The 24476-nt window shown below is 61.7% G+C and overlaps 1 protein-coding gene across 1 annotated transcript in view; it reads right to left on the reverse strand.

Annotated features, from left to right (window-relative positions):
- Positions 1-2336: 2336 nt before the first annotated feature.
- The window catches only part of LOC119092425 (rho GTPase-activating protein 190), a 36157-nt gene continuing 14017 nt past the window's right edge, over positions 2337-24476 (reverse strand). Inside the window, exons 7-28 of the mRNA XM_037215387.1 lie at positions 22273-22459; positions 21525-21640; positions 20235-20514; positions 19474-19597; positions 19098-19311; positions 18600-18809; positions 17939-18060; positions 17260-17389; positions 16722-16929; positions 16176-16312; positions 15374-15560; positions 14947-15066; positions 14249-14291; positions 11369-11517; positions 10922-11059; positions 10498-10621; positions 8069-8245; positions 7496-7593; positions 6709-6885; positions 6182-6476; positions 4444-4549; positions 2337-3540 (exon numbers count right to left, since the gene is read on the reverse strand). Coding sequence (XP_037071282.1) covers positions 3342-3540; positions 4444-4549; positions 6182-6476; positions 6709-6885; positions 7496-7593; positions 8069-8245; positions 10498-10621; positions 10922-11059; positions 11369-11517; positions 14249-14291; positions 14947-15066; positions 15374-15560; positions 16176-16312; positions 16722-16929; positions 17260-17389; positions 17939-18060; positions 18600-18809; positions 19098-19311; positions 19474-19597; positions 20235-20514; positions 21525-21640; positions 22273-22459 — 3541 coding nt within the window. The 3' untranslated portion in view covers positions 2337-3341. The remainder of the gene's footprint in view (positions 3541-4443; positions 4550-6181; positions 6477-6708; positions 6886-7495; positions 7594-8068; positions 8246-10497; positions 10622-10921; positions 11060-11368; positions 11518-14248; positions 14292-14946; positions 15067-15373; positions 15561-16175; positions 16313-16721; positions 16930-17259; positions 17390-17938; positions 18061-18599; positions 18810-19097; positions 19312-19473; positions 19598-20234; positions 20515-21524; positions 21641-22272; positions 22460-24476) is intronic.

Raw genomic sequence — 24476 nt, forward strand, 5'->3', positions numbered from 1 at the left:
GACGGACCGGCAACTGCGCCGTTCCTCCGCACCGCACCGCGCTCCCGGGCGGAGGCGGCGGGCCTATTTTTAACTGGCGGAATCGGAGCCAACTCGGGGGCCGGCCGCCTGACACACCAGGCCCGCGGGTCAGACCCGGGGCGACGGACGGGCCGCAGATGGGAGCATGCGCTTTGTCTTCGGACGCCACCGAGGGGATAGGTGGATTTAACCACGCGTTGGCCTGCCGGCTGACGGTACTGAGGAGCGCGCTTAGGGACTGGACACGTGTCTGAGCGTCGGTTGACGGCATTGGTAGCTTGGCCGGAGGGGGCTGCGCACTGTTCCGAGTGTTTGCCCGTGGTACCGAGGCGCCAGCTGGAGGGAACTGGACGATCGCCAGAGCAGGGGCCGGGGCGCAGAGGGACCACCCAAGGGGAACTCGGCGCGTGTCTCAGTGTCCACATATGGTGCCCAAGGGACCGTCTGGAAGAGCCAACATGCGCCTCCGCTTCTGCTGATGCGCCGAGCCCAGCGCAGGCTGACGGCACCGCGGTTGGACTGGAGCGAGTGCGCTACACGCCTCTGAACGTCGGACAGGTCGTGCCGGGGAAAGCTTTCCAGTCAGCTCGGCTGGGCTCAGCACCAGCTGGATAGAGCCGTCCTCTGGACAGGAGCTGTCGCTTCGCAAGCGATAGATCTGTGCTTTAACTTGCGCACGAAGTTTGAGTATCGTGGAAGTGTTTTCCTGTACGACATTGCTGCTTGTCGACCGCGGTGGTTCAGTGAGAGGTGAATGGTAATGATATGCTATTTTAGTTGTGATATATTCGTTTTTCGTTCGCTTCATTTTAGCGAACTAACATTTCGGTCTCCTGAGCCGGATAGTGGCCGGAACGTAACGTTGTAATGTAACAAAAATGTTTTGGACGGCCCGAAGCAGTCTGAAGACCATAGGCAGGGCAGACTTATTCCATGTTACCTGTGAAAAATTCCATACGTATTCTGACTGCAAGAGTGTCGGCAGTTCCAGGACATGTGTCACGGCGACAAACGTAAACTTACGCGAGACAGCAAGCACTGTTTCATGTGTCTTGGTGAGTGACACTGGGCTCAATAGTGCCGCAGGAGATCATCTTGCGCGAAGGACGAGCTGTTAGAAAAGCAACTACGTTGGCTGGATACCACGAGAGCGGGACTCAAAAGAGCGTCGGAAAGGACCGCTGCGAAGCCACGAATCTGGCCCGTGGTAACGAAGTGGAAGACGAGGTGCCGCGCGATCGATGGTCGCTTGGCCGCGTGTCAGAGGTGCTGCCCGGTCCGGACGGCCGGTGCGACCGGCGCGCGCCCGGGTCGGCGGTGGCGAGGTGCACCGCCCGGCGAGATGGATCTATGTGTTGGAAAAAGACAGCACATGGGGACGATCATTCTGGTCTCTCTTTTTGTCTCTCCGCCCCCTGGAGGGGGCGGGCGGGCGAAAGGGGGCGAAGCGATGTCGCTTCGCAAACGACAGATCCGTGCTTCAACTTGCGCGCGAATTTTGGGCCTCGCGGAAGCGTTTTTTTTTCTGTACGAAATTGCTACTTGTCGACCGCGATCGTGCAGCGGGAGGTGAAGGGTAACAACATGCTATCTTAGTTGCAATATATTTGTTTTTAGTTTATTTCATGTCAGCGAACAAACAGGAGTTAGTTCCTGTTGATTTAGTTCCTGCTTGCGTTAGTTCCTGTTCCTGATGATCGGACGCGCGCGATCGTGGATTGCGACGTATACTTCGCGCCGACCGTAGTGTTACGCACGATCAGCAGCTATGTAATCCTCCATGCATGTGCACATCCCACATTTGGCTGTTTTCAATCGACCGCGAACCATCCCAACATATCAAAACAGACGCCAACGGCGCCAGACCCTAGTCATCTGAATCAAAGGTCTTTACTTTGTTCACCGACGCATAATCCGGACGGGACGGGCACATGCCTGAGCCCGTCGCAGGAACACACCGAGTCTTGTTTTATGTATAATATTTACCAATCGGTACAAGTGAGGAAACACTTGACAGCGGGCGCGGCCCGACCGCGCCGAGAACACCCGGACAGGTGCGGCCGGTGACTGACACCCGTCTCCCAGTGACCGGGGCCGGCCGGGCGCTGACCCACCCGGCGTGACGTCACGGACCGCGCCCGGCGCAACACGACGACTACACCCACAAGCGGCATGCACGGACTCAACACTGTAATATCACGGCCGATGCCGGGCGGGCGGCCGGCGGCGGAGGCGCCGACTGGGTGGGTTCGGGTGCGGCGGGGTGCGGCGGTCGCCCGGCGACGCGTGGCGCGGACGCTGCCGGACCGGCCGGGCGCTGGCGGGCCGGAGTCGGCTCCGGCCACCCTGCGCTCACACACGCGCGCGCGTGCGCACCGACGGCGGGCAGGGAGAGGGCGGTTAGTGCTCCCGACGATACGCCGGCGGGCAGCGTACGCTAAACACCGATTATTGTCGTCCACCATCAACCTAAACATACACATCACAGCCTCACAGTAAACCAAAAAAATCGCAAAGGTGGACAACGAGTATAAGCGACCCCGTCCGTCGCAACGCACCGCCAGTCGACGGCCGTGTGCAAATGTCCGAAGCCGTGCGCTCAGATCGGCAACAGTGAGCGCCGCGCCGGTGCCAGACAGCCTGGGACCCGGGGGCGTGTGGAGAGAGGACGACGGCAGTTTACACGTGGGTGACTGAGCCCACCGACCCTTCACACGCCGGCACACGGTTACAAAACGCACTCGGTACGGACGGCGCGGTTCTCTGGCTCGCCCGCTGCGAGCCAGAACGTCCCACCAGTCCTGGCCATCGAGTTCCCACACAAGCCGCCGTTGACAGTCAGCAGTTCACTATAAAAACAAGGGTAAGAAATTAACAGGCTCAGCGGCGCGGCGGACAGCCGGCCGCGTTTTAAGCCCACTCGCAAGCCTCTCTTTGCCCGGAGCTGAGGGACATTTGTGCTGGAGGTCGACCGCGCCGGTCACGTGACGCGACGTGACGTGACGTGGCGTGACGCGACGCGCCGGGACCGGGCCGGGCCGAGCCGGATGGCCAGTCCCCGACCCCCGGCCGGGAAGACTGCGCGCCCGCCGAAATCACAGTGAAGCGCCCCGTAAGCTCTCTCTCACTCGTTCTCTATATCTCTCTTTCTCTCTGGCGGTCATCAGTGCGGACCTTTGCACTGGACGGCGCGGCGCGGCCGCTCAGGGCGGCCGGTGGCGAGCGCGGAGGGCGGCGGCGGCGGCGGCGGGGCCGGCGCGGCGAGGGCGCGGCGCGGCAGCGACGGCGGCGGCGGCGGCGCGACTCACGCCGCCTTCGGGTCACACCATCATAAGCTCCTCCTGGCCGTCGAACAGGTACTGGTGCTGGTCGATCATGGTCTGCACGATGTCCTCCAGGTGCGGCCGCATCGACTCGAACACGCCCATGTCGGTGAACTGCAGCGGCAGCAGCGTCGGCCACCAGCAGATGGCCAGGTTCTTGCTGTCCATGCTGTTCAGCTTGAACTTCTCCGACACCCTGACGGCGGGGGACGCCCGAGTCAGATAACGTAGACATCGTCACTGCGGTAACTGTACCAAGTAATCAGCGGCCAACTAATTATCTAACTAGCTGACACAAGTTCTTGGCTTAGCAAACGTCCGATGACACTGGGGCCCGCTCAGTGGCGATCACGATGAGGACGTGAAGACTGGACGGAATTCAGGTGACTATCATGGATGACAATAGTAGCCGGGCGCGGTACAACCAGGCGAAGATGAAGCTAGGGGGAGATTCAGATGCAAAGCACATGACTGTGCGAGGGTCAGATGGGCCAGACGGGGGTCTAACATGTGAGAGCAACTGAACGTCGTATGACGACGGAGGACGACGCGACAGGGATGGTGTGACAGTGAGACGACGGTGAGCTGGAGCCAAGACGGAGCCGGGACGTATGATGACGGGGGATGACAGGACGGGCATGGTGTGACAGTGAGACGACGGCGAGCTGGAGCCCAAACGGAGCCGGGACGTGTGACGACGGAGGATGACAGGACGGGCATGGTGTGACAGTGAGACGACGGTGAGCTGAGCCCGGACGGAGCCGGGACGACAGCACAGCCCGGCGGGCTTGCACGATGGCAAACAGACCTCTGTCGTGGTTAACCTAATCTGTCAGAGCCTGACTCGCCGCAAGACGGCGTAAAGGTAACTTACGACCAAGAAAACAACCACTACCGTACCATTTGTTCTAATGCAGGCCTTCTACACGGCTCTCTGCAAACAAGACATGACGTACGCGTTCGTTTTCATACGCACACGCCCAAAAGCGCACCACATCGCTCTACGACTGTTTGGTAGCGACGCTGGGCTCCCGCGCAACACGAGCGCGTGTAACACGTGAATAGCCGCACCGCGGCACGAGTCGCAAGAGCCACTTACTTCAGGAAGTGACGAAACAGATACTTGAGGATGTTGAAGTTAATGGGAGGAAGATCCTTCAGAAGAACCCGCAGTTTGAATAGTCGAGTTCGCCGATCTGATATACCTGAAACAAAACAGCGCACTCAGCCGGGAACCAATCCAAAAGCTTCAGCGCCACTGCACACAAATGATGGGCCGAACACGGGCGTACTTCACACGAATTATCCCTCCACTTTACACCGCATTCAGCACCAACGAGACACTGTAAACAGGCGAATCGCAACTTTCTGGCTTATTACGCTCCTCGGGCAAACGGGGGGGGGGGGGGGGGAGGGGCACATTAGCGCGCAACGTTAGGCTATTGGCGGGCCATGTTCCATATTGTTCATTTCTTATTTTCATGTCGGCATGATCAGCAGAGTAATCCCAACGAATCTTTTGCTGCACAGAATTGGTCGATCAGAAAGTAGTTACTGCGTATTTTGCTCGCATTCAGCTGAAACATTAATACATTTATACTGGGATTATTTCAGAATACAGGATTTCCTCTGAGGAGTTTACACCAAAATATCCGAAGAATTTGACGTAAGACTACACTTTGACAAGAGGCAGTGGATGTTTCCCAACCTACAAAGCACGAGTAGCATTGACACTCTTATTACATTAACCGAACTCATCATTTAAAGGCGCATCTGAGGAAAGTACTACCACAAATAGGACGTTTCCTAAGCCTTTTGGAACTAAAAACACAAAAGAGCGCTGTTCCGCCGAATTACGTAGCGAAACGAATAACTTTAACAAATGGGAAAGAGCAGGGCTTGTCTTGCGAGTCATGCCTGGAACCCCACACCTTTAAATTTTCTAAGAGGAATTCACTTCTGCTTTTGTTTCGATAACGGCACGTTGCCGAAATACCAACGAATCTATATCTCCATTCTCCTGGTGTTCTCCGAGGAATAACGTCATTACTGCTGTCTTTTATCTACGGGCACCAATGCACTTAACAACTTATCATAAAATTATGGTGCGCAGCGCGCGCCTGTGCCGCGCAATACACAACTCAGGTAGATATGCACGTATTCTGTAACACACGCATGCTCTCAGACCACAAATACGCACACCACCCACTTACACCTGTGTATACGTATTCGCGCATTTGCTGCACGCACCATTCGCGGTATACTATGCTGTGTGTGATAGCGGTGGGGGGTCGTAGTAACACCCGTTCCAAAACGAGCACGCGAGAACTAGGCATTGTGGGCCAAACGCGAACCGTGCTGTAGGTATTGTTATGTGTGAGCAATTATTTGAAGTGATGTGCTCGTATGACAGACTGCGATGACGTATCAGGTATGATTGGGTATTCCGGTATATAATCCGGTATAAAATACCCGGTATATAATCATATCAGGTATATGATTGCCGGGTATTCTGAGCGATCAATCATTATACACATTGTCTCCCTGTGGTGATTCAGATTGTGTGTGTTGTGATTTGCAAATAAATTGAAAAAGAAAAGAGATATGAACGAATAGACAAAAAATGTTCCATATCGTCCAGTCTTGATTTTGGTCAACACTGCCAATGAGAAAACGCCACAATGACGGCAAGGATCTGATGACTACATAAACCGCGCTTTCTCAATTTCCTGCAGCTCATCCACGGTGTCCCCCTCCCTATCATCATAACCTTCCCACAATCCCCGCTGCCTCAGGCGTCACACCCAAGCTGGGCGTCCGATCGCGCCAGCACCTACCGGCGATGCTGGTGAGCTCGGCCATCTTGTCCTGCGTCAGCAGCGGCGGCAGCTTCTTGGAGAGGAACTCCTTGAGCGCCGTGGCCACGGCGTTGACGGCCAGGTCCAGGTCAGCGATGCTGGCCCCGCTGTCCTCGGAGAGACGCTCGAACAGCAGGTCCACGTGCGCTCGGTTGCCAGGCACGCGGTACAGGCCTTCGGCGTCCAGGCCTTCCGCCTCGATGTATTCGACGCAGCGCGTCAGGAACACGGGCAGCTGCCCGCCGGCGCCGCCGCCCGGCACCAGCTCCTCCAGCTGTCACAGGGGCACGGTCACACGTGTGTTATCGTGACGTGACCGTGTGATGCCGGGGAAACGCACGGTTACGGTCAGCTGTCCGCTGCTCGGCAGCAGCTGGACCAGCTATCAAGAGTATTGAGCTCAGCAGCTGCACTGCACCACATCAGTTAAACGAGATGGCTAAATGGGTGCGATGAATTGATCAAACTGGTCCTTGTGACAAAGGCTTGCAATCCAGATCGTTCACCTGAGATTGCGACGACGAGGTCGACGTCTTCCCCTTTTTATGCTTCTCCTTTTTGAGCCTCTCCTTTTCCAGCTTCTTCACCTTTTCCTCTTCCTTTACACGCCTCTTTTCCTCTTCCTTTAATTGCCGCTGCCTATCCTTTCGCCTCAGTTTCTCTTCTTTAGCGGCGTTGGCGGACTGAAAAGACGTTATTATGAGCCTCATGCGCAAGCCTCGACCGCCCAGATCGGTCTCTTCACAAAATCGAGCGTCTAGGCGACCGCAACCTCGGATATCGCTATAACAGAGACAAAAAGTCATGTTCCCTAGTCACCAGCGTCCAATGCGACCGGACCTCTGCACCATCCGCACCATCTCAGTGTCATGACACTACTGCACCATCGACGTCAACAAACAACGTGACCACACATCACTGGCACAGCGACACCAGAGTTGACGTCTGACAGCTGTGAGCTCTCGCGGTGTGACCACACATCACTGGCACAGCGACGCCAGAGCTGACGTCTGACTGACAGCTGTGAGCTCTCGCGGTGTGACCGAACACCACTGGCACAGCGGCACACAACACTGGTTTAAAGCGCGACCGGTTGTCCCTAGCAATGCGCTCCAAGTTGTTCGCTACTAACCAGGAGTTAAGCTGAGATACCCCGGCATTGATACGTCCAGTCTAGACTTCGATCAATCGCTAGTACCTTACTCTGAACTGACTAGTACGTGAGAGCTGAAATATCCCCACACCGAAGAGTGCAGGCCACTCTGTTCGCTGTTGACGCCGTTCACTACTGACCAGCACAGGAGAGCTGAAGTCTCCCGACACCGACACGTCCAGACTAGACTCCTCGTTGTTTACGCCCTCCCGCGGCGACTCAGACTTCGACTTGGCGGCTGAAATCCACAGCAGCCTGTCAGTCTGGACGGGGCTGTTCTGTCAGGACTTCAGTCAGGAATATCCGGAGAGCCGCAAGCTGGCGGGACCCCGCCAGCTGTACAGTGTTACGGACAGTGGGATGGCGTTGCAATGGAAACGCATGTCGCCAGGTTTGTGAATGGACGGAGTGACTTACACCAGGACAGAGGCCACGAAAAGGTTGCGCTTCCGCAATAATGCAAGGAAAAACGTCACACACAGCTATGACGCTTACGCGCTGATCAAAACCTCCCTCTATAAGCAATGCTCGTGTTTTTGGTGTGCAAAAATCAAGCGAGCCACGTCAGCACATGCCGACTGGACCCGAGCCTCACGCACCAACCGCACAGACCTCACATGGCGCCACCAGAGGCCGGCTGGACCCGAGCCTCACGCACCAGCCGCACAGACCACACACGGCGCTGCCAGAGGCCAGCTCAGCCCAGTACTCACGCAGTGGGGAGCCGGCGGCGCGCGCCGGCAGCGTCGGCACCTGCGGGATGGCGGCCGGCACGCCGGCGCGCTTGGCGGCCGTGCGCCGCAGCCGCACCGAGCTGCTGGCGTACTTCTGGCGGCTGAAGGTGCCCTCCTCCTCGGCGGCCGACTCCTCGGAGTCGCTGCCGCCCAGGACTGGCGACGGGGCGGCGTCAGGGGTCACACGCGGGCCGGCACAAGTCTCATACGTGCCACAGTGCTCCCGCGCGACGGCACGAGTCACGGCCGCTAGCGAACGACTGCCACACGTCTGCCAGCAGCTGTCTTCTCTGGGCGATTGTTTGAGACACGTTATGACTGCAGCGAGACCCAACGCATTTTCAGACAAGGTCCAGCATGAAAGCATGAGTGCGACTCCAGTGTGATATGCCGGTTGCCATTAGACGGACGCGGCAAAAGCAAACACCAGCAAACCCATGCGATCATGCTGACAGAGAAAGACACAAAACTAAGCGTACGCCATTCACAAGCAGTAGCCAGACCGGTGGTGCGGCGCGGCAGCCCGGAAAGCCCGCGGAGGCTTGCCGCCGAGGCGTCACGGCAGCAACACCGCATGCATCACAGCGCAAACATTGCTCAGAGGCTGTCAGGCTGTGTCGAGATGATTTGGGACTCCCCAGCTTGCCGGCGACAGCTCATCTGTTGGGTTGGCGCCAATGATTTGATAACCAATGGCTGGGCTGACATCTATCAATAGTCTATGCCGGCGGAGGAATCGTAGTTTATCAGAAGGGCGGACAGAAATAGAAAACCCGATCGCAGTCAGCAAAGCCGTATGCCGTTTATAAGCCGTAAGCCCTCTGTGCTATATTACTATTAGACCTCTAGGGCACACCACTGTTGAATTATGCAAGGCGCCGGTCGCTGGCGGCCCTAACTCGGAATGGAGGCCGAGGTGAGCGGCGCAAGGCCATGCACACCTTTGGCGCCCTTTGCCCCATGCAAGGTTCAGAAAGTCTCATGCACGACCCCTTCCCGAGCGCCAGCCCGCGTGGTTCACCACGGCTTCGAACGGCGACGCATGCACCACGAAATCGCGGTCGTTCTAGACTGCGTGGTGTTTATGCCATTGTCGGGCGTTGGAGGTATTCAGCTTTGAACATTATAACCAAATCGCGGCCGGGGAGGGCGGGCTGCCAACTATACTTGCTGACGGATAAGCGCCGTACTCACGCACATACGGCAGGCCATTCAAGGGCGACTTCAAGAGCATGCAGCCGGTACGATCTGGGCCAGATTCTGGAGCTCACTATGGACCAGGCTAACAGCCTGTCGAGAGCAAAGGCCACTCCGGACCAGCCATGCAAGCGGACAGCGCGAAAGCATGCACTGCAAAAACGCCAGGCTGTCCGTGGCGGAAAAGCGTTGTCGACGCCGCCAGGCAACTCTGCGCCACGCGCCACGGGTCCAGACCACGCCCGGCCGTCCAGCAGCGGCGCACGCCGCCGAGCCGCGCCGCCTGCCCACCTGTCTCGGGCTCGGTGCGCTCGGCGCGGTCGTCGAGCGCGAACGGACTGCCCCGGCCGTCGAGGCTGGGCACGCGCGGCGCCGCCACCGGGATGGCCTGGCGGCGGCGGCGGCTGCGCTTGGGCGGCGTGCGGCGCGGCGCCGCCGGGCCGCACGGCTCGGCCGGGCTCGGCTCGCTGTCCGAGTCGGTGGTGTCTGCAACACCGGCGGCCGGCCGGCCGGCCGGCGTCAGCCGCCGCACGCACCGCGACGGCGGCGCGGCGCACCGGACGCCGCGCCCAGCTGAGTGCGCGGCCGCGGCGCACGCACCGCAGCCTGAGACGGCGCCAGTGAGACGGCGGCACCCCCACACCAGCGTCAACTCGAGAGGTCACAGCCAGCAGCAGTCGCCCTGCGTCAGCGCCAACCCCAGGCGGAGGAAAGCAGCAGCCGCCGCCCCGCCACCAGCGTCCAGTCTCAGCGCATAGCCATCTTTTTCCCAGGCTGGCGCTGTGCACCATACTCCGGATGGGGCTGCGGTAAAAGCTGCGTCTCTTACAGCATCCATTCCACTTACTAACTTATCGACTTTGTCCCTAGTTTAACCGCACAGACAGTAAAGTTTCTCTGAGACAAGAAATAGTGGTGTCGGAGTGCTAAAGGAAGCGTGTGTCCACCAGCAAACAGTGCCCGGAACAACACGCAGCAGCCAGAACCACGGGAGGTCCGGTTAACACATCAACTGATCACAGCAGTCACTACAGGCGGTGCCGGCGCCGTCCTCCGGGGCCATTATCGCGGGCCAGATCATCAGCTCAGGTCAGGTCAGGTCAGGTCAGCTGTCAAGTCAGCCGTCAGTGCTCAGCCCCGCCACGAGCGCCGGTCCCGGCGGACTCCGCCGCCCAGCAGCCAGCCCAGCCGCTCTCCCCCAGCGCACTCACACTGGCGGCACTTCTCGGTCCGCTGCCGGAGGCGCGCCTTGGCGCTGTGGCCGCCCGCGTCCTGCGCCAGCGTGTAGCTGTAGTCGCCGTCGAACTTGCCGCCCAAGAACAGGGCGTCCTTGACCTGCGGCGCCGGCGGCTGCAGTCACGCTCGCGGCTCGGTCAGCGTCGCCGCCGACTCGGGCAAGCACGGCAGAGGGCGGCCACGCTTCGGGGCCGTTACGTCCCGGCATGACCCGCTGCGCTCTTACGTGGCTTAATATGTGTCGAGTAGCGACCACGTCATTCTCCATGGACCATCACAGTTACTCTCGGGCGCGATGCGGAGGCGCAAAGCAGCAACCGACACGTCGCCGGGCCCTGCTCCTACCCGCCGCGGTCGCCGGCACAGGCAGCGGCGGCGGCGGCAGAGGTCGGTCCGTACCTGGGCGTACTCGGAGCCCGGCTGCTGCGAGAAGCCGGCGGCCGCGCGGCCGCGGCGCGGCTCAGCGCGGTTCGTCAGGTTCAGCTTCTCCAGCGTGTCCACTACGCTCGTGTACTGTTTCAGGTTCAGTTTGCCGGGCTGCTGGGCGGCGGCAGGGTTAGAGTCACGTTGACTTAGATAACAGCAGATCACAGCAACAGGACCAGAGATGCTTAAAGACAGGCGCAGACGATTGCTGACTCACAGCATCTATAGAAAATTTGCATGACCTGGCATCAGCCGTGTTACAGCCCCGAGTCGTTGCGCTACTAAACGCCCCTATGCACTAGCCCCCCCCCCCCCCCCCCACCCCACGCGTCCCATGTTGCCAGAAAAACAGCGCATCCGACAGCCCGCTAGGCTGAATGCAGGTTTGCCGCCGTGTTCTCGTCGATCGCGCGTACCCACCTGTCCGGCCTGAGCCTTGGGTTTAGGCGGTGGCGGCGGCCGCTGTCGGCCGGTAGTGTAGGCGTGCGCCGGCGCTAGCTGCCTCCGCTCCAGCCACACGTCGTCCGCAGGTAGCTGGCGTGCCCCGGCACTCGTCTCCTCCAGCCAGCCTGGCGCCGTCACACGGTCAGAACACGGCGGCCTCACACGGAGCTCCTCCAGCCAGCCTGGCGCCGTCACACGGTCAGAACACGGCGGCCTCACACGAGTCTCCTCCAGCCAGCCTGGCGCCGTCACACGGTCAGGACACGGCGGCCTCACACGGAGCTCCTCCAGCCAGCCTGGCGCCGTCACACGGTCAGAACACGGCGGCCTCACACGAGTCTCCTCCAGCCAGCCTGGCGCCGCAACACGGTCAGAACACGGCGGCCTCACACGAGTCTCCTCCAGCCAGCCTGGCGCCGTCACACGGTCAGAACACGGCGGCCTCACACGGAGCTCCTCCAGCCAGCCTGGCGCCGTCACACGGTCAGTACACGGCGGCCTCACACGGAGCTCCTCCAGCCAGCCTGGCGCCGTCACACGGTCAGAACACGGCGGCCTCACACGGAGCTCCTCTAGCCAGCCTGGCGCCGTCACACGGTCAGAACACGGCGGCCTCACACGAGTCCCCTCCAGCCAGCCTGGCGCCGTCACACGGTCAGAACACGGCGGCCTCACACGGAGCTCCTCTAGCCAGCCTGGCGCCGTCACACGGTCAGAACACGGCGGCCTCACACGGAGCTCCTCCAGCCAGCCTGGCGCCACCACACGGTCAGGACACGGCGGCCTCACACGAGTCCCCTCCAGCCAGCCTGGCGCCGTCACACGGTCAGAACACGGCGGCCTCACACGGAGCTCCTCTAGCCAGCCTGGCGCCGTCACACGGTCAGAACACGGCGGCCTCACACGGGACTCCTCCAGCCAGCCTGGCGCCGCCACACGGTCAGAACACGGCGGTCCCCAGGCTCCTGTCACGGCTCCTCCAGCCAGCCTGCCACGCCTGGTACGGTCACATCACAACACGGGAGTCATGCTAGGCAGTCACGACTGGCACGGTCACGGCTGGCGGCTCACGGCCAGGCGCGTGGCGTGGCCTGGCACCGCACCGGACCATGGCGGCCCCGCATCATCCTCCAGCTAACCCGGTACAGTTATAACATAGCACAGTGGCCATGTACCAGACTCCCTCAGCCAGTCTGAAACAATCGCAACAGAACGTTCCCACGTGGACTCCTCATATCAGCCAGACAGCTGCAGCCTCAGGAAGCGGCGGCCCCTCGCTAAACTGCTGTCATCAGCATAGCGCGGCCACATCATAACAGGGGCAGCCCTACGCCAGACTTCTTCAGCCAACCTGTCACACCAGGGCACGTCAGAACGAGGGGGCTCCATGTCAAACACACCCAGCTAGCGTGGCTTACCTAAGCCGAATAATCCCAACCCAGAGCAAAGCATCGAAAATAACAAGCGCCAAAAACCTTTGACATGCCCGATATGAACACAAACCAGTCTTCGAGGCTGCCAGGAAGAGAGAAGTTGTTCCATCAATTATCATCAACACCATTCTAAAGCAGCCATTTCCAGCAGCCAGAATCTACACAGATGACATCGGCTGTAGTGGTTCAACAGTGAGTGCTGTGGCACGACCATACGATAGGAACGTGGCGTGGATGCAGACTACAAACAGTGGATACCAAACAACTGCATGGCACACATGGGAGCCCATGCGGCAGGAGCGTGCGACAAAACTATTAGCTCATTAGCTGCGTAGCTAACGGTCCACCGGGGCCACGGAATTCACGCCGAGAGGCTCCAACGCCAGTGACCCCGGCTGATACAGTTTGCTTCGTCCCAGCCATGGCACGGGGAATGCGTTCAAATGGGACGAATAACCTGGCCAGGGAAGAACAACTCAGGACGTGGGCTTGCAATACCCAGCTCGGCAGCTGTGCTACGACGAACCTCAGACAACACTGAGCGGAATCCAACCAAAGCCCACAAATGATGCGCACATTTACAGCTGTAACCTGATGGATTTACACCCTATAGATCACATGGCGTGATACCGTCTGCCGCTCTGGAACCTCGAGCCGGTGACATCGCACACAGCCACGACATGCAGGCATGCGAGTGGAGCTAATATCTAGTATGCAACCAGACTCAGCTGGGCAGAATGCTCTTAGTTTGCCTCCGGCTGGATTTTATGCCGTTTGGCCCACCTCTAACCTTGACCATTTATGAACTTCTGAGGCACTGGGAAGTCTAAGATCAACAAAAGTTTCATGCCAGTCTAACACAACAGCGAAAGTGAAGAATGCCATCGTAACATATTCATTCAGAGTCAAGTCTGCTTGCACAGGCCTTTAAGCCGTTACACAAATAGTTTCAAAATAGCAGGCTGAAAATTACCCATTTACAGGGACGTTGTGCTGAAAAAATATACAACGTGATACGGAAGCCCTCGGCAGCAGCTGCGGAACCACCCCACCCCGTCGGCGGCCGCCTAGAGCCCACAGCGCCCCGGCTGGAGAGCGACGACTCCGCGGTGGCAGCGGGGGCGGCCGGCGCCAGGCTCGAGCCTTTAACCCCGCCGCCTGCCCGGTGCGGGCGCCGAGCGTGCGGCGCGGTCTACGGGAGCAGCGGCCGCCGCCTGCGGGCCCGGCGTGGAGGCATGCACTGTCTTGTCGTCTACAGGGTGAGGCGCGGCGCGCGCCGGTGCGCGCCGCCGCCGCAGGGGTGACGCGACGACCGCGGACGGACCGCGCATGCGCACCACGACACGCAGGCGTACGGACGGACGAACGAACGGAGCAGGCGGGCCGAGGGCACAGCGAGAAACGGGGAGAAACGGCCGGTTACATTCCGAGTCGGAGCTGGAGATACGGGCGGCGGCGGGCGGCGGCTGATGGGCGCGCGGCAGGTCGGCGCCGCCGCCCGGCGCCGGCTCCGGCGGCGTGGTGGGCGCCGGGAACACGCGGAACCCTGCCGCCCAGACAGCGCGTCACACAACGGCAGACGCCCCGCCGCCGGCGGTGCAGGCCGGCTCCACGACCCAAGAGAGGCTATCCCAGCCCGCGTAACAGCCACGTCCCCATTGACTCAGAACAGCTCATCCGCCCAAAAACCCTGAACTCATCCAGTTGATTTGCGCACGCGCCAGTGATCAACAGGCCACGCGTCATACAACTCCGATAATGCTTATGGAGTCTTGGTTGTGCTGAACGACGACCGAACTGCGCGTAGACGTAGAAGCTGGTTTCCCCTGTAACCATTCGCGAAGTCTGTCCATCTGTCCGAGCGCTGGACACTCACACAGGGCGGAAGCGGGAGCAGACAGTACTAGTAAGGGACGACCGCCTGCTCACCTGCCATCTGCTGCAACTCAACACGCCAAGCATTCGAACTGCTCTAGCCGCAACACAAACGCCCGACCATTCCGTCCCAGAACAAATCAAAACGTCAACGGAACGTCTACAAGCGGGCCATGCGGGCGCGCCCCGGGACGGGGCGGCGCCGGGGCGGGTGAGGGCGGGCTGTGTACCGGTGTCGGGACGCGCGCGGCGACCCAGCTCCAGACTCTCGGCCTTGAAGAACTGGAGGCGCGGTGGCGGCGCCGGCAGCTGCTCGGTGCAGGCGCGGCGTAAGGGGGCGCGCGCGCGCGCCGGCCGCGGCGCCGGCTGCGACAGACACGACGGCAGCGACTCCGTGCTCGGGTACGACTGACACAACAGCTCTGAAAGCAGGCGGCCCACCGTGACGAGCGGGCCGGGCCGCGGCGCGGCCCACCGAAGCGGCGCCGCCAGCCCGCCCTCACCCACACGCGCGCCACCACGCTCACAGCGCGCCGCGGCACTGGGCGGTGGCCGCCGACGCCGAGACACTGGCGGACGGCGGACCCCGCGCCCCCTCCCCGTACGCGGCCGTCCCGCGGCGTCCGCCGGCGTGCCGCGCTCACCCTGCTGGAGGCTGCGTCCGCGGGGCGGCCGTCGGCGTGGGCCCGGGCGGCCCGTGCTCGCCGTTCGCCTGTCGGCGCCGGGTCGGCGGCTCGGCCAGCAGCTCGCTGTCGTCGTCGCTGGCCGACAGCGGCCGCTCGTCCAGCGTCGGCGAGAGGTTCAGCTCGTCGCCCAGCGAGCCGTCCGTCGGCAGTCGCTCGTACAACTCCGAGCCGCTCCTGCCGACCAGTGCCGGGTCACACAGGGCCGGCTCCAGCCTCCAGCGGCTCGCCAGGACACGTCAGATGGCTCGTAGCAGGCAGAGGGCGGCCTCGAGCCGCTCCTGTCCAGCAGCAGGCGCCGGGCCGCGACGGCACACGTATGACTGGCCACTCACTACCGCTTTACGTCGTCACCCGGGCACCACTGTGCAGACCGCCACACAGCTGAATGACAGTCCCAAGCCACAGCAGTCGCTCAGCTGTTCAATATCACCATGACACACATAACGCCTGGTCAGAACATGTGTCTGGTGGGCGTCTGGTCTGAACATCATGCCTGGTCTGAACGGACGTCGTTTCAGATCAGCCGCTGCCGTGCTGCAGAGACTGTCACACAAGCACGTCTTCACCGCCACGGGACGGACCAAGATCCGGCGTAACGATGAGCTCCTCACAGCTCGCGGTCAGTGAGCCGGGGCCGGTCTGGCACCGGTCGATCCAGTCTGAGCACCGCTACTCTGCCAGGCGTGAGCAATGAGCCTGAGTCGGTGACGGGCTGGGGCTCGTCATGGCTCGGGTCTGGGTACGGCAGGGTGTGGGCTGGCGTGGGTCCAGACGGAGCCGGGGACGTACCCGTCGTTGCTGGCGGCGCCCAGCTGCTGGTGGAGCGTGAGGGCACGCGGGAACGCCGGCCCCTCGTCCGCCTCCTGCAGCCGGCGCACCCGCTCCAGCTCGAACGCCTGCTCGATCTCCGGCTTCTTCTCCCACACCTGCAGCGGACATCCGGGGTCAGTCTAGGGTGGCTCAGTCACGGGCAGGGGCAGTCACGGGTGGGCCAGCCAAGGACAGGGTCAGTCGTGGGCAGGGCCAGTCACAGGTGGGTCAGTCACGGGTGGGTCAGTGACGGGTGGGTCAGTGATGGGCAGGGTCAGTCACAGGTGGGTCCGCCAAGGGACAGTGGCAGCCACAGGTGGGTCAGTCGTAGGTCAGGGGTCATCACCCAAACTCCAGTCGCATCCAATGAGACCAATCCAGAGGCACTCAATTTATGCCGAGGTCCGTGCAGAGCCACAGCAGGCGCGCCTCGGCCGCGCGAGCACCATCCCCGGCAACATCCCCCTTCCCCCCCCCCCCCTCCCCTCTCCAGCTCGCCAGCCTCCTGGCCGGCTCCTGTCGCACCTCCTTGAAGAAGCTGAGGTAGAAGGCCGACTTCTGCTGACAGGTGGACGTGGAGGTCATGAAGTGGGCCTGCAGCCGGTCGGCGATGTGGTTGCCCTCGGTGATGAGCTGGTGCGTCAGCTGGGACGAGAACAGCGCGTTGGCGCCGCCCGAGTCGGTCACCGCCAGGATCTGGATCGGCAGGTGCGGCACGCTCGCCGAGAACACGCTGCAACGAGGCGCACGGTGCGCCCGGCTACCGTCAGCCGCTGCCGGATAGGGCCTGCGAGACGCAGCGTGGCGAACAGGCGACAGCCCGTCGCCAGCATTAGCACTGCGAGACGACGGTGTGGATGCTGGCCCACCATCTGTGGCATTGTACGGCCAAGGCACACACACACCGGCATCAGGCAGATAAACACGCCACCACATCACCTCACAAATCAGCCATGAATGTCCTTTCACCATAGACAAGCACGAAGTCACTTCCGTCCAACGCGACCCGAGACGGACCGCGCGGCGGCCGGCCGCGAGCGCGCGAGCCGGCGCGGCAGCCTACTTGAGGTTGTTGAGCGACGCCCGCCGCTTGGTGCTGTACACCAGGACGAAGCCGTGCACCATCTCGTCCTGGTAGGCGGCAGCGCCGTGGTACGAGCTGATGATCACCTCCACCCGGCGTCGGCAGTCGCCTGCCGGCACAGGCGCCGAAATAGCGTCCCCACTCCGCACTCATCTCCAGACTCCGGACTCCGGACTCCGGAATCCGGACTACCAACTCCGGACTCCGGACTCCGGATTCCGGACACATCTCCGGACCCGGACTCTGGACGGAGCGAAACAAGCCCAGGGAAGATGACGACGTTGGTTGTGCATAGCGGTTTGTATTTCATGGCGGGAGGACCGCACGCGCAACGACGCTTGTCTGCCATCATCGTCATCGTCGTCGCCATTGGAGTTTTACAACGCACTCACCACGCTCCTGAGACTGTATTGCGTGAAGCCCTGACGGCAAGAGCAGGCCTGCGGACAGCAGAACCCCGTCCCTCTCGTGTCCCGGACGCGCAGCTGAACCACTAAACTATCAGCATTCCGCGTCAGCTGGCGCATCAAATCTCTGGGAAACATATGCGCACTGGCCGGGTGACAGCACCGACATATCTTGCACGGCCAGTCCTAGCCCGCCTGCCGCTCACGGCAGTCTGTCGTCGGAGCCGGACAGGACGCTGGGCCCGACTTACCAAGAAAGGTGTCCAGTATGACGGAGCTCTTCTCGTGCGTTTGACAAGTTTGATTTGACAGAATGGCGCCGACCACATTCTCGACCGAGTACGGATCACCGCAGAAGAGGCACATTATTATCCTGAAAAAATCCCATCCGGGGTGAGACAACTATTCAGCAAGGTTGCTGCAACGGCGGCGAGATCGGCGCTGCGTGTGACCCATGCTTTGGAACACCGCAGACAAAATGACGCACCGGAAGGGGCACTGAGCACTTTCCCCGCTAGGCGGACACACCGGCCCACACCTGGTGGCGGTCTCTCACCTGACGTCCAGCCTCCTCGCGGACAGGCCGTCACCAGGTGTCCAGACCTCCCCTGATATTACCCCCTCCCCGTCGGTCTCTCGCCTGACGTCCAGCCTCCTCGCGGACAGGCCGTCACCAGGTGTCCAGACCTCCCCTGATATTACCCCCTCCCCCGTCGGTCTCTCGCCTGACGTCCAGCCTCCTCGCGGACAGGCCGTCACCAGGTGTCCAGACCTCCCCTGATGTTACCCCCTCCCCCGTCGGTCTCTCCCCTGACGTCCAGCCTCCTCGCGTACAGGCCATCACCAGGTGTCCAGACCTCCCCTGATGTTACCCCTTCCCTGTCGGTCTCTCGCCTGGCGTCGGGCGCTTACCTGATGTCAGGCTCCCTCGCGGAGAGGCCGGCCGGGTACAGTGGCGCCCCGCCGCCGGAGCCGGCGCGCTGCTGCACGCTGTGCACCAGGGCGGCCAGCGCCGCCGTCAGGCGGTCGTCGCTCATGCTGACGCTGGCGGCGTCCTCGGCGTCCGGCTCGGCGGCCGCCTCCTCCGACGGCGCCGTGCAGTCCACGAACGGACACTGCAGACTGCCGACACGCGGGGCGTCGGGGGTCAGCGGCGGCGCGACGGGACGGACGGCCGGCCGGCCCGAGTACAGACCGATCGACCGACCGACGAGGCGCTGGCGACTCGAGTGCATACGTGCACGGCGTGACGTGACGCGACGGTCACGGCGCACGCTCGGACGTGCGACGCCAGCAGGAGCGGCCGGGGAGGCCCGGCGGCCTGCGTGTAGTGACTAGCGCGGCTACACTGCCGCCAGGGGGACAGCCAGGGGGACCGCCGTCGGTCGGACAACGAGCTCTTCCACTCACTTGTCGGCCAGACTGCGGCCCTCCTGGCGCAGCTGGGCCAGCTCGGCCTTGTCCAGCTGCGAGTCGGCCGCCAGCACCAGCACCAGCGGCAGGCCCTGGAACGGCGGCCGCGGCTGGCCGTCCTCCTCCTCCTCCAGGCTGGTTAGCAGCGTCTTCTCCACGCTCTGGCGGATGTACTCGAACGACGCGGCGCCCGAGTACACGCACAAGCAGCCTGGCGGACAGCACGCACAGCGGCCACATGTCGGTCAGCCCACAGGCGCACGCAACCCCTTGAGGAGAGCACTCCACTAGCCAGCACACGCAGGCGAGCTCAAAGTAGACAACCAAATCGCGACAGCGGGCGGTCACGACACCGGAACGCCCGGCCGCCTACCGTGCGGACTGAAGTCAGCCGTGAAGAAGGCGCTCGGCGTCAGCTTGGTGTCGTCGCTGATGATGCGCAGGCCAAGGCTGAACAACTGGCCGTCGATCTCCACTTCGTCCTCGTCCAGCTGCAGCTGGAGCAGCGCCACACGGAGCATCAGCCCCGGCAGCACACCACGGGCGTCCACGGACGGGAGCAGAGGGGCAGGACCTGGACGGACACTGGACGGACGTGTGAGGGACCGCCGCTCCGTGCTCACCGTTCGTGGCCCTGGCGGAGCGCTGTGTGGCCGCCATCACTGCGGATCCCGGGCCTCGGACCGCGCCGGCGCTTACCGCGTAACTCCCACCGAAATGGCATCAGCTGCATCATCCCACTACGACCAGTTCTCCTGCATGGAAGCCAATGCCCATCCATCGCCACTGACCCTGACCGCCAGCGTGACCCCCGGTCCCGTGACCTCACCACTCTGAACACCAGCCGGCACTGACCCTGACCGCCAGCGTGACCCGCGGTCCCGTGACCTCACCACTCTGAACACCAGCCAGCACTGACCCCGAACACCAGTGTGACCTCCCCGGTCCCGTGACCTCACCACTCTGAACACCAGCCAGCACTGACCCTGAACATCTGCGTGCCCCCGCCCCCCCCCCCCGGTTCTGTGACCTCACCACTCTGAGCACCAGCCAGCGCTGACCCCGACCACCAACGTGCCCCCCCCCCCCCCCGGTCCTGTGACCTCACCACTCTCAACACCAGCCAACACTGACCCTGAACATCTGCGTGAGCCGGTCCGCCGACCCCTCGGTGCCCACCAGCACCACGTTGAGGCTGTGCACGGGCGAGTCGCTGCCGCCGAACACCCAGTGCGTGCCGGCAGCGGAGGCGCCCGGCGGCGGCGCCGGCCGCGCCGCCAGCAGCGCCGCCACCAGCAGGTCCATGCAGTAGGGTCCGGCCGGACAGCGGTCGGCGCGCGGCCGGTGCAGGAAGCCCAGGTGCTGGAGCAGCAGCAGCGTCCGCTCCTGCTCGAACCGGTCCAGCAGCTTGTACCTGGGGCAGGGGTGGCCGGTGAGTGGGCGCTAGTCGCCGGCGGCACACGGCTGAGGTCAGCTACAGGGAATGTTGGACGCCCATTGTGCCGGGCAGCTAACCAAAGCGGTGCTGGGCCGTTTGCGTCTTTGGTTTCACTTGTGAAAAAACGATAAAGGCGACCCAAAGTATTTAGTGCATCTAAGCTAAGCAAGACTATGTAACGTCGCAAATGGGTCGAAAGTTATGGGGAAAATGCATCACAGGTAGTAAAAAGGAAAACCTATGTTCACCTCTCGTAACCGACAATAATCTGATGTCCCACTGCACACATCACAATATGTCCGTTGCCTTACATCAATAGGCGATTGCCAGCCTGCTGTATCGTAGTTGTTACTCCACGTTCAAGACATCATAGAGCCACAGCTATTGACATGTATGACTCATTACTCCATCATGCTGCGTCGAACATTGCGCGGATACTCCGAAAAAACCGGTGGCTGCTACACCAGGGAGGATCAGGATCGAGGCACAGCGAGGATCCTGGCGAGGGTTACGACAGAGACCACCTCAAGTCACTTGCAGCAAGACTGTTTCACTCCCCATGAGCTAACCACAAAACACCAAACGTGACGCACACCCCTCTCGATCCGGTCCGCTGGGCAGTGCTCTGTGTCGGCGCCCGGTCGGACACCACTGATGCGCGCTGCAGGCTGCTACACTATATGCATCAACTAGGTGGCTACGTAACTGCCAAGCCTCTTCTGGCTTACCAGACCACCTCACGGCTAACAATGTTTACAGTGGTGGTTCACCGTTGAGCATCTGTGCAGCTCACCAAACGCAGTTTCTCGCACCGCATGAACAAACATGACCTTTCGTAACGAGCATCTGATGCGCAGCATTACTCATCGACACATTTGCTTCACTTTTCTTTCGCCTCGCCACATGACCGAACTAAGACAAAGGAGACCCCCGGTGGTATACGTCATGATCTTGGCGTGGCGACCTCACCATGTTGACAAACAGACCTGACATCCTCCTGCAGCAGCTCGGTGATGTCCTTCATCTGGTCCTGGGTGAGGGCGCCGCCGCCACCGGCCGGTGAGATGCTGTAGAAGAGGTCGGCTCGCTCCAGCAGCAGCTCCTGGCGACGGCGGTCGGTGACGTCAGCGGACCGCCCGCTCACGGCAGCGGCCGACGTCACGGCAGCGGTCCCACGTCACAGCAGCGGCCCCACGTCACGGCAGCGTCCCACGTCCCGGCATCGGCCGACGTCACGGCAGCGGACCGCCCGCTCACGGCAGCGGCCGACGCCACGGCAGCGGTCCCACGTCACAGCAGCGGCCCCACGTCACGGCAGCGGCCCCATGCCACGGCAGCGGACCCACGTCACGGCAGCACTTCCACGTCACGGCAGCGGCCCCACGCCACGGCAGCGGCCCTCCGTCACGGCAGGGAGTGAGATCCCGGCGTCAGGGCAGAGCAGAGCAGTCGCGCGCCAGGGCACGGCACAGAGCGGTCATCACGCCACAGCATGGGCATGGTGGTGCCGAGTTAGAACGCAGGACAAAAACTACACTGCAACCGCCTGCCCATCGCCACGGCTCTTTATCTGAGTATCCTGTCCGACACACTGCGATGAGCAAGGCCATTACAATTTGTACATGCCACCGGACAGATAATGTGATGAGCCGGCGGTCACGGAGAGAGCAGCGTGCTTCGGTCCTGATGTCTCGCCGCCAGCGCCGCGCAGGCCGCCCTGCACCGACCACTGACCTGGAAGTTGGCTCTGGCCTTCTCCAGTATGTGCCGCTGGTGGATGTCGTAGATCTCCTGTCGCTCGTCTTCGGCCAGACTCTCGAAACACTCCCGGCCCAGGAACAGCACGCGCACCTCCGACAGGGACTTGCCGGGCGTCACATAGCTGGTCTCCTCCAGCAGCTGCTTGAACTGGCGCCGCAGCCTGCGGCAGCGGCGACGGCGTGTCAGCGGCGGCCGCGACCGGCGCTGGTCACGGGTCGGGTCACCGGTCAGGTCACAGGTCAGTCTCAGCAGCGCCGGTTCACAGCGCGGCCATCCCACCCGCGTCTGGAAGAGGCGGGCGTCGCGCGGGCCTGCCACCATCGGCGCTTGCTGTGCCGCGAGGGACGAGGCGACAGGACGCGGCGGCGGCGGCCGCGAGCTCGCGCAGTAGTGAGAGGCCGAGTGCGCTGACTGTTCAGGGCCGCGGCACAGCTCGAGGAGCCCACAACAACAGACAGCCGACGTCCCGGCGCATGTCAGACCACTGACCGTGCCACATGCAGTCCTGCACTACACACGACACGGCCTGCACCTCAGAGACCGGCTCCTCTTGTGCGCCGCCCTCAGTACTTGACAGTCCGTTGGACCTCCTCAGCCCTCCGCCCCCCGTCCCCCGTGCCGGCTGGGCGGCGTCCGGTCGAGTGGAGCCGGACCCCGTCCGTCGCCGGCCACCAGCGCGCCTGAGCGTGCCAGACCATGTCCCCACCACGCCGCGCACGCATGCTGGCCGCGCGCCCCGGCCGCCGCTGACGGCTGAGCGGCGTCCGGTCGGGTGGAGCCGGACCCCATCCGTCGCCGGCCACCAGCGCGCCTGAGCGTGCCAGACCGTGTCCCCACCACGCCGCGCACGCATGCTGGCCGCGCGCCCTGGCCGCTGTTGACGGCTGAGCGGCGTCCGGTCGGGCGGAGCCGGACCCCATCCGTCGCCGGCCACCAGCGCGCCTGAGCGTGCCAGACCATGTCCCCACCACGCCGCGCACGCATGCTGGTCGCACCGCACTGCACGGCGGCCGCGCACTGCACCGCCTGAACCGCGGCCGGGACTGCACACATTCAGCAGCGACCGCGTCGCGCTCAGCGGCATGGGCGAGCAGTTTGCCAGCGGCATGGCCGTCAGAGCCAGGGTGTCTCCAGGCGAGTGCTGAACGCGGGAGGACGCAGCAGAGGCATGCCGGCGAGACTCAAGCATTGTACTCGTCCTGTAGAATATGGGGAGCGAAACAACACTAGGAATTGAATATAATATCTACAGATGCCCTCTGGCAGCATTAGCAAGATCCTATGACTACATGAACAAAATGTGTCAAGGCATAAAACCAAAACAATTGCTTTTCAGCGTCAAACCTTAAAATCCACAAATCATTCAAATAGCATGTACATTACACCACATGCGTAGGTTCTGAAAAAGCGCAGGACATGCAAATTAACAACAGATAGTGCGAGGAACTATCACAATATACGTGGTATAATTACCTTTTCGGCATCCTAGGTAGCGTTTCAAATAAAAGCCCAGATTAGAAGTGTTTGCCATTCATACAACACTGGGCTCCCAAATTCAAGATGACGAACACTCGACCAGTATTACGTAAGTCACCAGAATCATCCCTTTTCAAACACAAAAAGTCCACCAAACACCTGTACCTTGCTTTTAGCCTTACAGTGCAGTAAAAACATTCAACCATACGTTTTAGGTCTGCATAATTTTTCTTCTCAAGCACAAACAGTCCACCAAACACCTGTACCTTGCTTTTGGCCGTACAGCTCAGCAAAAACATTCAACCATACACTTTAGGCGGGGTGCATCACTTTGACGACGGCCAAGACCTTGATCAGTACGTCCAACACTAGGCCCGTCACCACGGGCTCCGGACTTCCAACTTTCAACGCACATTGCACTGGGTTGCCTGTTTGCCATTACGGTTAGTCCTCGTTCACCCAGGAATGCCACAGCCCTGGGGATTGGGGCACCAGCACCGCAGCTGGAATGGCCCAGGTGTATCCACACATATGAGAGGCGTCACCCTCGTCGGACGCAAGGGAGGGCTTGACATGGGCGGCGGCCTCGAGCACGCTGGAACCAAGCCCACGCTACGAAATCGACTTCTGCCACCGTTGCCGGACGGTCTGTCACCAGAATGGGACGGTCCGTCACCAAAGCCAGACAGTCCATCACTAGA

This window comes from Pollicipes pollicipes, unplaced genomic scaffold, assembly GCF_011947565.3.
Source record: "Pollicipes pollicipes isolate AB1234 unplaced genomic scaffold, Ppol_2.1 Scaffold_3447;HRSCAF=4054_pilon_pilon_pilon, whole genome shotgun sequence".
Taxonomy (NCBI): Eukaryota; Metazoa; Arthropoda; class Thecostraca; order Pollicipedomorpha; family Pollicipedidae; genus Pollicipes; species Pollicipes pollicipes.